Raw genomic sequence first — 13,323 nt, 5'->3', positions numbered from 1 at the left:
AAAGGAGATATTCATAGTTTGGTACCATGATAAGGAAACCAGGATCTGATGATGGGATCCCAGAGAAATCGAGGGAAACTTTCAAAAATCGTATGGGTGACTAGTAAATTTAATCATGTTTTCATTAAGTACTATAAAGCACTACTATTTAATAAAGGTCTGGAGTCGATCTGATGATGGAGAAGAAAGATAGTCGAGGGAACTCTTCAACAATTTATAGCAATTACCTGCTTTTTGAACTTAATTCGTTTCTATTGATGAGAACTTTGCACCTGTATGAGTTATAAGTGCCATTACAGTCTGATGATGGAGACAAAAGTTAGTCGAGGGTACTCTTCAATGACTTATAGCAATTACCTGCTGTTTGAACTTAATTCGTTTCTATTGATGAGAACTTTGCACCTATATAAGTTACAAGTGCCATTAAAGTCTGATGATGGAGACGAAAGATAGTCAAGGAAACTTTTCAACGATTTATAGCAATTACCTGCTGTGTGATCATCTGTGTCGCAGGATCAGGTTTGATGATAGAGCCCATAAACACTCGAGGGAATTTCTCAACAATTTACAGCAGTTACCTTTTGCTGTTTGACGACCGCTTTGATATAATGGTGCATGTGCCGTTTCGGCGACGCCTAAACACCGACGGTCGCGGGTTCTATTCCAGCTCGGAGTGGATATTTATGTTTATATAAATATTTATTTTTGGTCTAGTTGTTAATCCTTGTGGTTCTCCCAACCTAGCCTCGGAGAACACGCTAGGCTGTCAGTCCCGGTTGTTATTACGTACACCTGATAGCGAACTTTACTCATAGTATGTCGACGCGTTAGCGCATAAAATATTTATAAAATTAAAAAATATTTATTTAATCATTTCTGATTAACTAAATCAAAATACGAATTACTTTGTACTAAGTAAATTTATTTTTCACTTTTTAGTTTCCTTTTTGAAGTCGGTTTTTTTTTTGTTAAAAATTATTTTATTATTATTTTATTTATAACCGAATTTCAAAAAAGGAGGAGGTTCTCAATTCGATTGATTGTTTTTTTATGTATGTTATTTCGAAACTTTTGACTGGGTAGACTGATTTCGATAAAAAAAAAGTAATCGAAAGGTGGTGCGTGTCATTTGGTCCCATTGAAATTTTATTGAGATTTACTTTTCGAGTTATATCTAATAATGCGTTTTTACTCGACTATTTTTTCGTCGACCTACGTTTTATTATACCGCATACCTTTTTACTGGGTGTGTCGATTTTGATGATTTTTAATTTAATAGAAAACTGATGTTTATCATGTGGTCACGTTTAAATTTCATCGAGATCTAATTATAACTTTTTGAGTAATCTTTGATAACGCGTATTTACTCGACTATTTTTTCGTCTACCTATGTTGCTTTACTTGTTGATGCAATTGAAGTCGGCTTTTTTTGGTTAGCGAGCAAACACAATTATTGTGTTACATGAAATTTAGTATAGCAAAATATACAAAAAAGTGACGCGTAAAAATCACAAAAAAAATTTTTTGCATATCAAAATGAAAAAACAAAAGTAATTAAAATATGTCTGATTATGAAAGAGGTAGTTATTTTACAATGTATGCAATTTTTATTCTGAATAGATTTTTTGCGTATTTAAATTTTCAGCACTAAGCTTCATTACTAATAGCACTGAATTTTCTACTAACGGACTGTTAATTTCCTCTTCTACTATGTACAAGGATTTACTCGTAAGCTTAATTCGCCTCAAGAGACATTTGCTTTAAATCCTCAAACAAAAGCTCTGAATTAGTAGTTTTTTTTTTGTATTTGAAGTGCACTTTTAAAATATATATATATTGAGAATGATACACATAATTTTTAATAATTTCTTATACCTCTTGCATAGAAAAAAAACGAGTGTGCTTTAGACCACACGGCTGAAGTAAAACTTCTTTATGCTCGCACCTCTCTCTTTTGCCCTTACAGTAATATACGAAACGTAACTCTCTGTCATTCTATCTTCACTAACTTATATCTCCCCCGACTTCCGTTCACTTCACCCGTTCACACTTTTTGTAACGCTCTCGTTACGCATTCCAGACCTCCACAAGTTCGCGCCAAAAATGGAGTGAACTCATGTGTTTTGCCTATAGTCACCACGCTAGGCAGTCGGATGAGTGACCGCAAGGCTGGATTTATCGCACCGAAAACGCTGCTGCCCGTCTTCGGCCTGTGTATTTCAAACCCAGCAGTTAGATGGTTATCACGCCATCGGTCGCCATAGCTCAGTACAAAGTTAGTTAATTAAGTGTCCATTCAATAAAATAAATTTAACAATAATTCTAAGAACCGACTGTGATTTCAAATTTCATTTAAAAATAAATGTTTAAAAGGCAAATTCTAATTCACTTCTATAAAATTCCATAAAACATTAATGACTCATTTGAGAGGAAAGTAATAAAGCGTTTGAAATAACTTTCTTAGGAATAGGAGTTATTTGGGTTAAGTAATTTGTGATTAGAAAAGTTGGCCATTTCAAAAGATTGGGGATTTATTGAAAATCGTACGAACGAAGATGTTTAAGAAACATTTTTTTCTTATACAATGGAGATATAGCTTCTATATACAAGATGACGTTGAAGAAAAACCTTTTTGAGTCTTTGTTCTTGGCCTTTTCTTATAGGAGTGAAATTGGGGGTAGATGTTTCTTATGGGCGCTCACTCACGAGGTTAATTAAACATTAAAAACGCAAATGCTTAGATTTTTTGTTTCAAATGATAATTTTATCTTTTCGTGTACGTAAAAGTTTTCTTTGGCGGTGAAGTACAGTAAATATGTTATTGAAAATTTTGCTGTTATTGAACATTTCGTTAAAAAAAATATTAATTAACCGTGACCGGAATATCGGGAGATTCAAAAAAAAAAAAAAAACTTCACACTCAACGGCCATTGCGGTTACATACGATAAAATTAAAATTAAGTCCTGTATTAGGGGTCTGAAAACACAAAAGATACGAGCACATACGCTAAGACCACGAAAAATACTTGTATAAACTATACAAATATTACACATGAGCGGGGAACAAAAACGCGACCGCTGGCGCAACCAGCCAGTGCCGTAACCGTTTTTAACCGATCCGTAAGTTTTAATAGTTATCCTAAAAGCCTATTTAGAAAATAAGTGTAAAAGATGACCTTCTGCGAGTGTGCAATAATCGTAGGGAACCAACTTGTAGTAGGATAAAAAAGTATGTGTGTCAGCTACGACGCCCGACGGGAGTTTACTCATTCAGATCGACTGTTTAAATAGGCACAAAAAAGGCTTACTAGTCTAAGAAAAGATTAATAACAAATGGTAAATAAACGAATCAATAGCGCCATCTATCGATGATACGTTACGACGAGATGGCGTTATTAGAAAACATCGTTACACCTTACACTATACACGACTATACACGATAGATGGCGTTACGAGAAACGTAATGAGGTCATTCGTTCAGTAGATTTTACTCCTAATAATTTTTTTATATGAAAATCGATTTTTAAGGGGTAAACTCCAAAAAAACTGAGTATTTAACTGAGGTAGGGCACAGCAGGAATTTCCTGCTCGAAATATGGAGCAGCCCGACTGGGGTAGTACCTCGACCTTACAGAAGATCACAGCTAAATAATACTGTTTTCAAGCAGTATTGTGTTCCTGTTGGTGAGTAAGGTGACCGGAGCTCCTGGGGGGATTGGGGATTGGGTCGGCAACGCGCTTGCGATGCTTCTGGTGTTGCAGGCGTCTATAAGCTACGGTAATCGCTTACCATCAGGTGAGCCGTACGCTTGTTTGCCGACCTAATGACATAAAAAAAAGAAAAGAAAAAAGAAATACCTCTTGTTAAACTTCAAGCAACGGTGACGATATTTAATTGAAAAATCCTTTTCCTATTCCTTTAATATTGAATACTTTATTTTATATGAATAAAAATCATCTAAGAAGGACTCGTGTGCCTTGAGGTTTATTCATTTGTGAAAACGTTTGTCGTTTAATGATTAGACTTGTGTTAGAGACAATTCGTTATCGAAATAAATAATTATCATTCATGAAATCCAGCAAGTTAAAGAAAATTAAATAGCTTAAAAAATCTTTCTATTCTCAAATGACAAGACGCGACGCGTGGCATCGTCTGTAAATAGCTAAATTAAATGATCGTTTCAATTCTTAATTAACATTATCATTTTAAGCAACAAGAAAAAAAAAACTATTTTTGTACGAATAATGTAGTCTCTTTTGATAGTATGAAAAAAAATTGTATAATCGTACATCGTGTTCAAGGAAATATATTGTTAATAATTTTCATTGTTTCTCATTTGTTAATAATTGTGTTTGCAGGCAAACGAAAAAAACCAACTTCAATTATATTCACAAGTAATATAACATATGTAGATGAAAAAATAGTCAAGTAAATACGCACTATCAAAGGTTACTAAAAATGTTGTAATCAGATCTCGATGAAATTTAAATGTGACCACATGATAAACATCGGCTTTCGATTAAATTAAAAATCATCAAAATCAGTACACCCAGTAAAAATTTCGGCAAAAAATGATAACGACACCTGATGGTAAGCAATTACCATAGCGTATACACGCCTGCAACACCAGAAGCATCCCAAACCCGTCGCCGATCTTACCCTAATACACCCCAGGAGCTCGAGCTATCTTACTCAACAGAGGAAAACAGCACTGCTTGAAAGCTGTATTATTTAGCTGTGACCTTCTGTAAGGTCGAGGTACTACCCCAGTCGGGCTGCTTTATAACAGCAGGAGCAGAAAATTTCTTGCTGTGCCCTACCTCAGTTATCACTTGTATAACATAATACATATATATATATGTCGACGCAAAAACACTCAAGATTATCTTTTATATTAGATTTTAAGGTTTATTACTTATGTCTACTTAATAATGATAATTGATTATAACCTATGTTATTACCAATGAAATAGGTAAGCTTCATTTTTAAACCTAAATCGAATAATTTATGAATTGAGTTTGTCAACATTTGTTATTACTTCCTAAGAAGTTTCGAACATTCAAAAAGTTAACTTTAAATTACAAAGTTAGGTTGAAAATTAATTATAAATCAAATCTTTAATTTGCAAAATACATTCAAAATTTAATCATTAATAATTCTTTAAGTTGATTTTTAATAGTTGCTTTTTGAATGTTCATTGGAGATTGTTTTGAACGATGAGTGATAAAAACCACGTGTAATTTTATGAAATGATTTGCGTTTATAAGTGTTTAAATAATCTTTTAAAATTATTTCACGAATTACTGTAACGAAATATTCGTATTAAAACCATTAATTAAAAACTATTGTAAAGAAGCAACATGGTGGGAGGCCACCATGTTGTTGACACACTTTTCACGCGACGTCTGCTGAGAACGGTAGTTTGGTGAGTGCTTTTTAAATAATTGCTATCTGAATTATTTTACTGTGCTATTGGAATTATTGTTGCTTTTGTTTAAAAGTTAAATTAAGGGTAGACTTAAGATTTTTGTTAAATTTATAAATTAAGTAAAGTGATAATTATAAAACGAAAGTTAAAAAACAGAGTGTATCGTAAGTGTATAGTTGTTTCATTTCATTGTCTGCTGATTATGAGTGACGTGAATAATGGTGACGTCAGCAATGCTGACGTCACACTTTCTAAAAACTTAAACAATAGTAATAATCCGTCATATATATATTCGGTCGAATTGAGTAACCTCTTCATTTTTTGAAGTCGGTAAAAACGATCTGAAAATTAAATCGATTGGAATTTTAATGCTCGATTAAAATTTGAGAACTGATATACTAAATTATATCTTACCTCATAAAGGTTAACCATGTGTAAAAGTTTTAGAGTAAATTGAAAACTCCTTCACTAACTGACGTGTGTTTTGAGTACTGGAGTACTCCTCAGACCTCCTCAGACGAAAGGTACACCTATTTGAGGATCTAGTTGAATTAAAGTTTTCGCGAGTCTCAAAGGACTAACTTGATGTATGTTGATTAGAATAATTTCAAATCTTAATATATATAAATCACGTGTCACAATGTTTGTCCTCAATGGACTCCTAAACTACTTAACCGATTTTAGTCAAATTTGCACACCGTGTGCAGTTTGATCCAACTTAAAAGATAGGCTATATTTTATTTTGATATATTATGTTATTATTATATTTCAGAAAAAAATAAGGTGATACGAAGTTCGCCAGGTCAGCTAGTAATCTATAAAGATATTCTTTACGAGAAATATATAACTTTATTTTAATCAAAAATCGACTGATCCAGGCGGGAACCTGCATCTCCGACTCACCGTGTCGGTGCTCTAGCAAATTAAGCTATGGAACGATGTACCCGCTAGATCGAAATTTTTGATATGATAATTTTATTATAGTGAGTTCTTTACAGAACCGTAATCCTCAAATCCTCCGTATTCCAATTCCCATGTGTGGGCAACACAAAAATAAATAATACGAATTTATTTTGTTGGTTCTTAATTTTTGAAGAAAACTTTTTTACGCACGCTTGACTTAAGGAGTAAGGTGGTAAATGTGTGACGAGAGCGTTACGAAAAGTGTGATCGGGCGAGGCGAACGGAGCAAGAGAGAGAGGTGCGAGCACACATTTTTCTTTCTCTCGTTCTTTCATAGTCAGTTACGTGTCGTATATCTAAGACACAGTGCAGGCAGTGCATTTTGCGGAAGTTTTACTTCAGTCGTGTGGTCTAAAAAAAATTACGTAGTAACTATTTAGTAATCTGTGGCATAACTTTTTTTTGTCTCAACAAAACAATTACGCAAATACTTTTGGAATAAGGTTTCCACCCTTCGATTCATTTTTTATTTTAAATGTAATCAATATAATTTTAAAGAACTTCAAAGTACTCCTAAATATACATAATTAAAAAAATATTGCTACCCTTAATTCTAAAATCTTACCCTTTAAAATCGAGTCGATCAGAAAGACGGGAAAATCTAACAAAATCGACAAAAATATTGAAATGGATTGAAGTTGCCAAATTGAGTCTCTTTTATCAACCTTTGAACTATAAATTACGTTTTATTTTAAAAGTATAATATTATTACATGAAGATAAATGTTTTTATTATTTAAATAAATTTAAAATAATAAGCAATAAAAAAATCACATTTATGTTATAGTAACTCAATACTGATATTTTATATCCGGTGCCTTTGAGAACAGAACTTATTGCCTACTTGATACAGATTGTTACAAAATCTTATCCTAACTAACATCACTTCGTTTCTGCATGTCCACCTCACAGCATCCTACTGCAGGAGGTCTACAGTAGGAGAAGGATTAGAGTTTAATCCACTAATTTCGCTGCTCCAATGCGGCTTAGCAGATATATATTTTTTTAATATAAGTTTTAACATCCATAGGCTCTTGAGTGCCCATGCCTTTTTTATTTTCAAAGCGTTGAGGCGTATTATTTTCAACACTGCATGCTTCAAATTGCGAACTAAAGCTTATTTTCTCTAATTCGATGGTGAGTCCAAAACTGACCGTGAGAGATATATATACCTATATATACATATATATTTATGTAGGTTAATAATTAAGATAATTATTTACAACTATGTTTTTTTTTCTATCTTTTTTTTTCATGCTACGTGCTCTATGCATTACATGTGTGAATAACAACACGTACAATGTTAATTTACCGCATTGTCGACGGCCACATTCATTTTTCTAAAACAGCGCCCGCTGCCAGCTTCATATATTCGCTACTATGAGTAACGATCACTATCGGATGTACATGATAACAACCGGGACCGACGGCTTAACGTGCTCTCCGAGGCACGGTGGGGAGACCCACAAGGATTGCACAAACAGCCAGACCATGGTAAACATCTGTATGGCCAAGACTGCCCAAAGCGAACAGATTTGCGAAGAAGTTTCGCCAACGCGGCGTCATATCACTTAGTTTTCAGATATAGTAGTAATATTTTTTGTCCTCTAAATTCATCTCCAAAATGTCCATTTAGATAAACAGAACTACTATGAGAAAATAATTATTGATACAGTGCACAGTTGACATGTAAGCATCCCACAGAAACAGTATGATTGAGGCTTCTCCTTAGCAATAATAGAAAGCTTTGTCCAGTAACGTGTTTAATCATCATCATCATTCCAGCCTATTGCAGTCCACTGATGAACATAGGCCTCTACAAGTTTACGCCAAAAATGGCGTGAACTCATGTGTTTTGCTCATAGTTATCACGCTGGGCAGGCGGGTTGGTGACCACAAGGCTGGCTTTGTCACATCGAAGACGCTGCTGCCCGTCTTCGGCCTGTGTATTTCAAAGCAGTTGGATGGTTATCCCGCCATCGGTCGGCTTTTTAACCGACTTCCAAAAAAGGAGGAGGTTCTCAATTCGACTGTATTTTTTTTTTTTTTTTTTTTTTTTTTTTTATGTATGTTACATCAGAACTTTTGACCGGGTGGACCGATTTCGACAAATTTTGTTTTAATCGAAAGGTGGTGTGTGCCAATTGGTCCCATTTTTATTTATTTGAGATCTAACAACTACTTTTCGAGTTATATCTAATAATGCGTTTTTACTTGACGCTTTTTTCGTCGACCTACGTTGTATTATACCACATAACTTTCTACTAGATGTACCGATTTTGATAATTCTTTTTTTGTTGGAAAAAGGATATTCCTAGTTTGGTACCATGATAAGGAAACCAGGATCTGATGATGGGATCCCAGAGAAATCGAGGGAAACTTTCGAAAATCCGCAATAACTTTTTACTGGGTATACCGATTTTGATAATTTTTTATTTAATCGAAAGCTGATGTTTATCATGTGGTCGCATATAAATTTTATCGAGATCTGATAACTACTTTTTGAGTAATCTTTGATAACGCGTAGTTACTAGACTATTTTTTCGTCGATCTACGTTGTTTTACTCGTCGATGTAATTGAAGTCGGTTTTTTTTTCGTTTGCGAGCAAACACAATTATTAAGTTCCAATGTGGTAGTGGAACTGTGCTATCCCTTAGTCGCCTCTTACGAAACCCACGGGAAAAGAGTGGGTGGCTATATTCTTAGTGCCGTAACCACACAGCATAAACGAGGAAGGATATTTCCACATGTAAGCGTAAGAGTTACATGTGAAAAAACCCCGTGTCAATTGTATGTAACGTGTTTAATGACTTAGTAATATCTACTAAAAGCTTAATATCCCTAAGAGAAAAACTATTGTATGTCTAAAATTGTCATTAATATTAAATAAATGTTTTAAATATTAGGTAATCTGTAATTGTATTAGGTAATCTACAATTGTGCTTTAAATATTAGGTAATCTGTAATTGTGTTTTAAATATTAGGTAATCTGTAATTGTATCAGGTATTCTGTAATTTTGATTGAAATATTACGTAATCTGTAAATGTATAATATATCTGTATACGTAAATTGTAAAAAAATAAGCTTAACAACATAATAAAAATTGATTCTTAGTACTAGTTCTTCAGAATAACTTCACCTTTTAAGAAATTTTATCGCTACTACTAATATTATTTAAGATTGCACTTAACCCGACCATACTCTTATGCGCATTAACTTTTAATACATCCTTATCCGCTCAAAAGGCCAGGTCAAAGTTCAAAGCGTTTGAAAATTCATTGCATATTTTATAAAAGAAAACTCTCAAATTATAATATTTATAATCTTGCTTGTCATATTAAATAGATAGATTAACTACATATGAAAATAAAACGCTGAATAGAATAATTTAAAAGGACTTGGACGAGGTATTAGGTTTGAAGGATGCCACTGGTAGACGAAAGTCCTTAGATAACGACGAAAGTCCTCTGAATAACTAAGTGCAGCTAACGTCCCTGTAAGTCTCATAAGAATATTTGAATTAAAGACTTTTCTAGTTTATTAAATGACATAAACAAAGGATTTAAAATATATGTTAGAAGCCTCGCTAATGCATTCTTAGTTGATAGATTCGATGAGAACTATAAATGATTTGAGAATTAAAGATTCAGGAGTGTGTCTCAAAAACTATTGAAAAATCTGTATACAGTGTAAGTGGTAAGCGATTACCGTAGCTTATAGACGCCTGCAACACCAGAAGCATCGCAAGCGCGTTGCTGACCCAATCCCCAATCCCCCCCAGGAGCTCTGGTAACCTTACTCACCAACAGGAACACAATACTGCTTGAAAACAGTATTATTTTACTGTGATCTTCTGTAAGGTCGAGGTACTATTCCAGTCGGGCTGCTCCATATTTTAAGCAGGAAATTCCTGCTGTGCCCTACCTCAGTTAAAACATTGCACAAAATATTAAAGTTTACTTTAATATTTTGTACAATGATTTGAGATCATATTTCATAAATTTCGTTAATTAATTAAGGTTAGCTGGAAAACATCCTTAGACGATCGATAGCACTATAGTAATAACAAAAAATGAAAGTCAACTAGTAGAGTAATGACAAATAATGTAATAACAAAATGGGACGTTGCTGTGTCGTTGACACGGCTGTGTGTTGTACGTGCAATATTTTTAACATTTTGCAATGACTTGACTTGTTATATTATATTTACGGTCTCAATTTTACACTAGTATTTTATTATCGGTAGATTTTGATAAGAGCTGATGACTGATACTCGAAAGAATGTCGATACGTAAAAAAAATCTCAGGATGGCAGCCCTTCCCTTCCACCGCGCAGGTTGTATCACAGTACTTACTTAGCGTAATATATTTTTTAGTTCCTTTAGCTATCCAGATGGATATAATACATACGTAGCTGCAACACGAAACTGCATAAAAGCAATTTTAAAGACGTATTCACGTAAAAATCAAATAAAAAATAAATAAAATACTAATCAATAATTTTTAAACATTTGTATTGACTATACAGGTGTTTGCCGTGGTCTGGGTGTTTGTGCAGTGTTAGTGGGTCTCCCCACCGTGCCTCGGAGAGCACGTTAAGCCGTCGGTCCCGGTTGTTATCATGTACACCTGATAGCGATCTTACTCATAGTAGGGTATATATCCGCCAACCCGCATTGGAGCAGCGTGGTGGATTAAGCTCTGATCCTTCTCCTACATGGGGTAAGAGGCCTATGCCCAGTAGTGGGAAATTACAGGCTGAAGCGTAATCTTATCTGAAGCGTAATTTATTTGTGAAAAAGTTAGTTTATCGTAATCGACGCATTATTCTAAATATAAAATGAAAAAACGTAGATTAAACCGCTATATTCAGGTTTTTAAATCATCGTAAAATTTTAGGCACACGATATTTTCTCGTTCTTTGAAAATTTTATATCCATACATTCTGATTTGAACCATCGTTTGAACGAGTTCATTGAAACAAAAGATTTTTAAACTCGATAAAGATATCGATGAACATCCAAAGAGAAATTTCCAACAGACGAACACAGAAATGCTTTAAAAGTCGTTTCTAGAGGAAATCTTTTCACTCATTTATCCTAATGTGAATATAATTCCAACGTCCTCCACGCTACTAGTATCCTAGTATCTGAGAAAAAAAATCGAATCGAATAAATCGACAAAAAGAAACTTATTTGTGCGGAACCCGCATAATATAAGGCGAGTGCCTTGATACTCTCACTTTAGGGTTTTTAAGACCCAATTTTTATATATATATAGATAAGTACAGATATAAAAAAACGTAAAACTATATGACAATGGATACATCCATATATTTTTTGTTTTGTTTTGTGTTACAACTGCGAAACATCTCGCTAGGAAACTTTGGTAGCGGATTTAGTCCTAAAATTCTCAGGGAATAATTACTAAAGCTAGTAAAACCACGGCTTATAAACGGTACCATATTTATAATCATTCCATACATTATAAATATAAGAAAATGTTTATTGTTAAGTATACAAAGATATTTTAAAATAATTATTTACTTGAATTAATTTTAATCATTGAATAAAACAACTTAAAACTTTAAACTAAGTTCCCGCAATTTGAAACTGATTAATTTCCGTAGCAAAACTCCGACGTTGTGTATTTCTTTCGTGTTTAATTTTCATTAAATAAATAATAATAAACTCACCGACTGAATCCGTACACCGAAACAACACTGAAATTCCCAAAAGTGTTATAACTACATGAAAAGATGGCCACATCATCACAAATTCACGTATCACATTTAATAAGTCACTAATATAATCATATTCAATTCAAACAATTGTTAATAAATTTTAAATAGTTTGTGAGTCCCGCGTTTAGCGTACGTATAATCAAGATGGTGGTAATATGTTCCAGCCGCGTCCTATTTGCAACTGTTCGAGGCAACTTTGGTTCCTAGGAGCTGATCCTCCGCGCATGCGCTCTTGTCTATAAAGTTGTATGCGTTTCCTTTGAGATAGTGAGATCTGTTTCTGTTTGAAATATTATACGTTCAGAAATTAAAGTTATAGGGAATAAAAAAAAAAACGTGTTTGGAATTAAAAAGAATCGTGAATCGGATACGAAAAAAAAGGCTACAGTTTAAATAAGCAAGTAATACAACATAACTGAGGTAGGGCACAGCAGGAATTTCCTGCTCAAAATATGGAGCAGCCCGACTGGGGTAGTACTTCGACCTTACAGAAGACCACAGCTAAATAATACTGTTTTCAAGCAGTATTGTGTTCCCGTTGGTGAGTAAGGTGACCAGAGCTCCTGGGGGGGATTGGGTATAGGGTCGGCAACGCGCTTGCGATGCTTCTGGTGTTGCAGGCGTCTATAAGCTACGGTAATCTCTTACCATCAGGTGAGCCGTACGCATGTTTGCCGAACTAGTGATATAAAAAAAAAAACAACAACAACAACGCAGGAAATTGTAAATCGTCAATGAAATACGCATTATTAAAGGTAAAAAAATTAAAATACAGTCGTCTTTAGAACCCTTTTTTGGTGTTGTTTAATATAATTCGTGTATTTTCAACGGTTTCATGGATATTAATACAAAATTCAAATCATTGTATTGTTTTTGTGAAGTGAACTTTTCATCAAACTAAATAATGTTAAAAGAAGAAATTAAGTCTTGAAGTAAAACAATACATCATCATCATCATCATCATCGTCACTTTAGTCTATCGCAGTCCACTGCTGGACATAGGTCTCCACAAGTTCGCGCCAAAAATGACGTGAGCTCATGTGTGTTGCTCATAGTCACCACGGTGGACAGGCGGGTTGGTGACCGCAGATCTGGCTTTGTCATACCGAAGACGCTGCTGCCCGTCTTCGACCTGTGTATTTCAAAGCCAGCCGTTGGATGGTTATCCCGCCATCGGTCGGGTTTTT

The 13,323-nt window shown here is 34.2% G+C and overlaps 1 protein-coding gene across 1 annotated transcript in view; it reads right to left on the bottom strand.

Annotated features, from left to right (window-relative positions):
* The window catches only part of LOC123654927 (lachesin-like), a 78,231-nt gene extending 66,070 nt beyond the window's left edge, over positions 1-12,161 (bottom strand). Inside the window, exon 1 of the mRNA XM_045590784.1 lies at positions 12,089-12,161. Within this exon, the coding sequence (XP_045446740.1) occupies positions 12,089-12,161 (73 nt within the window). The remainder of the gene's footprint in view (positions 1-12,088) is intronic.
* Positions 12,162-13,323: the final 1,162 nt, after the last annotated feature.

This window comes from Melitaea cinxia, chromosome 7 (genome assembly GCF_905220565.1).
Source record: "Melitaea cinxia chromosome 7, ilMelCinx1.1, whole genome shotgun sequence".
Taxonomy (NCBI): domain Eukaryota; kingdom Metazoa; phylum Arthropoda; class Insecta; order Lepidoptera; family Nymphalidae; genus Melitaea; species Melitaea cinxia.
This window is presented reverse-complemented; position numbering and strand designations above follow the sequence as displayed.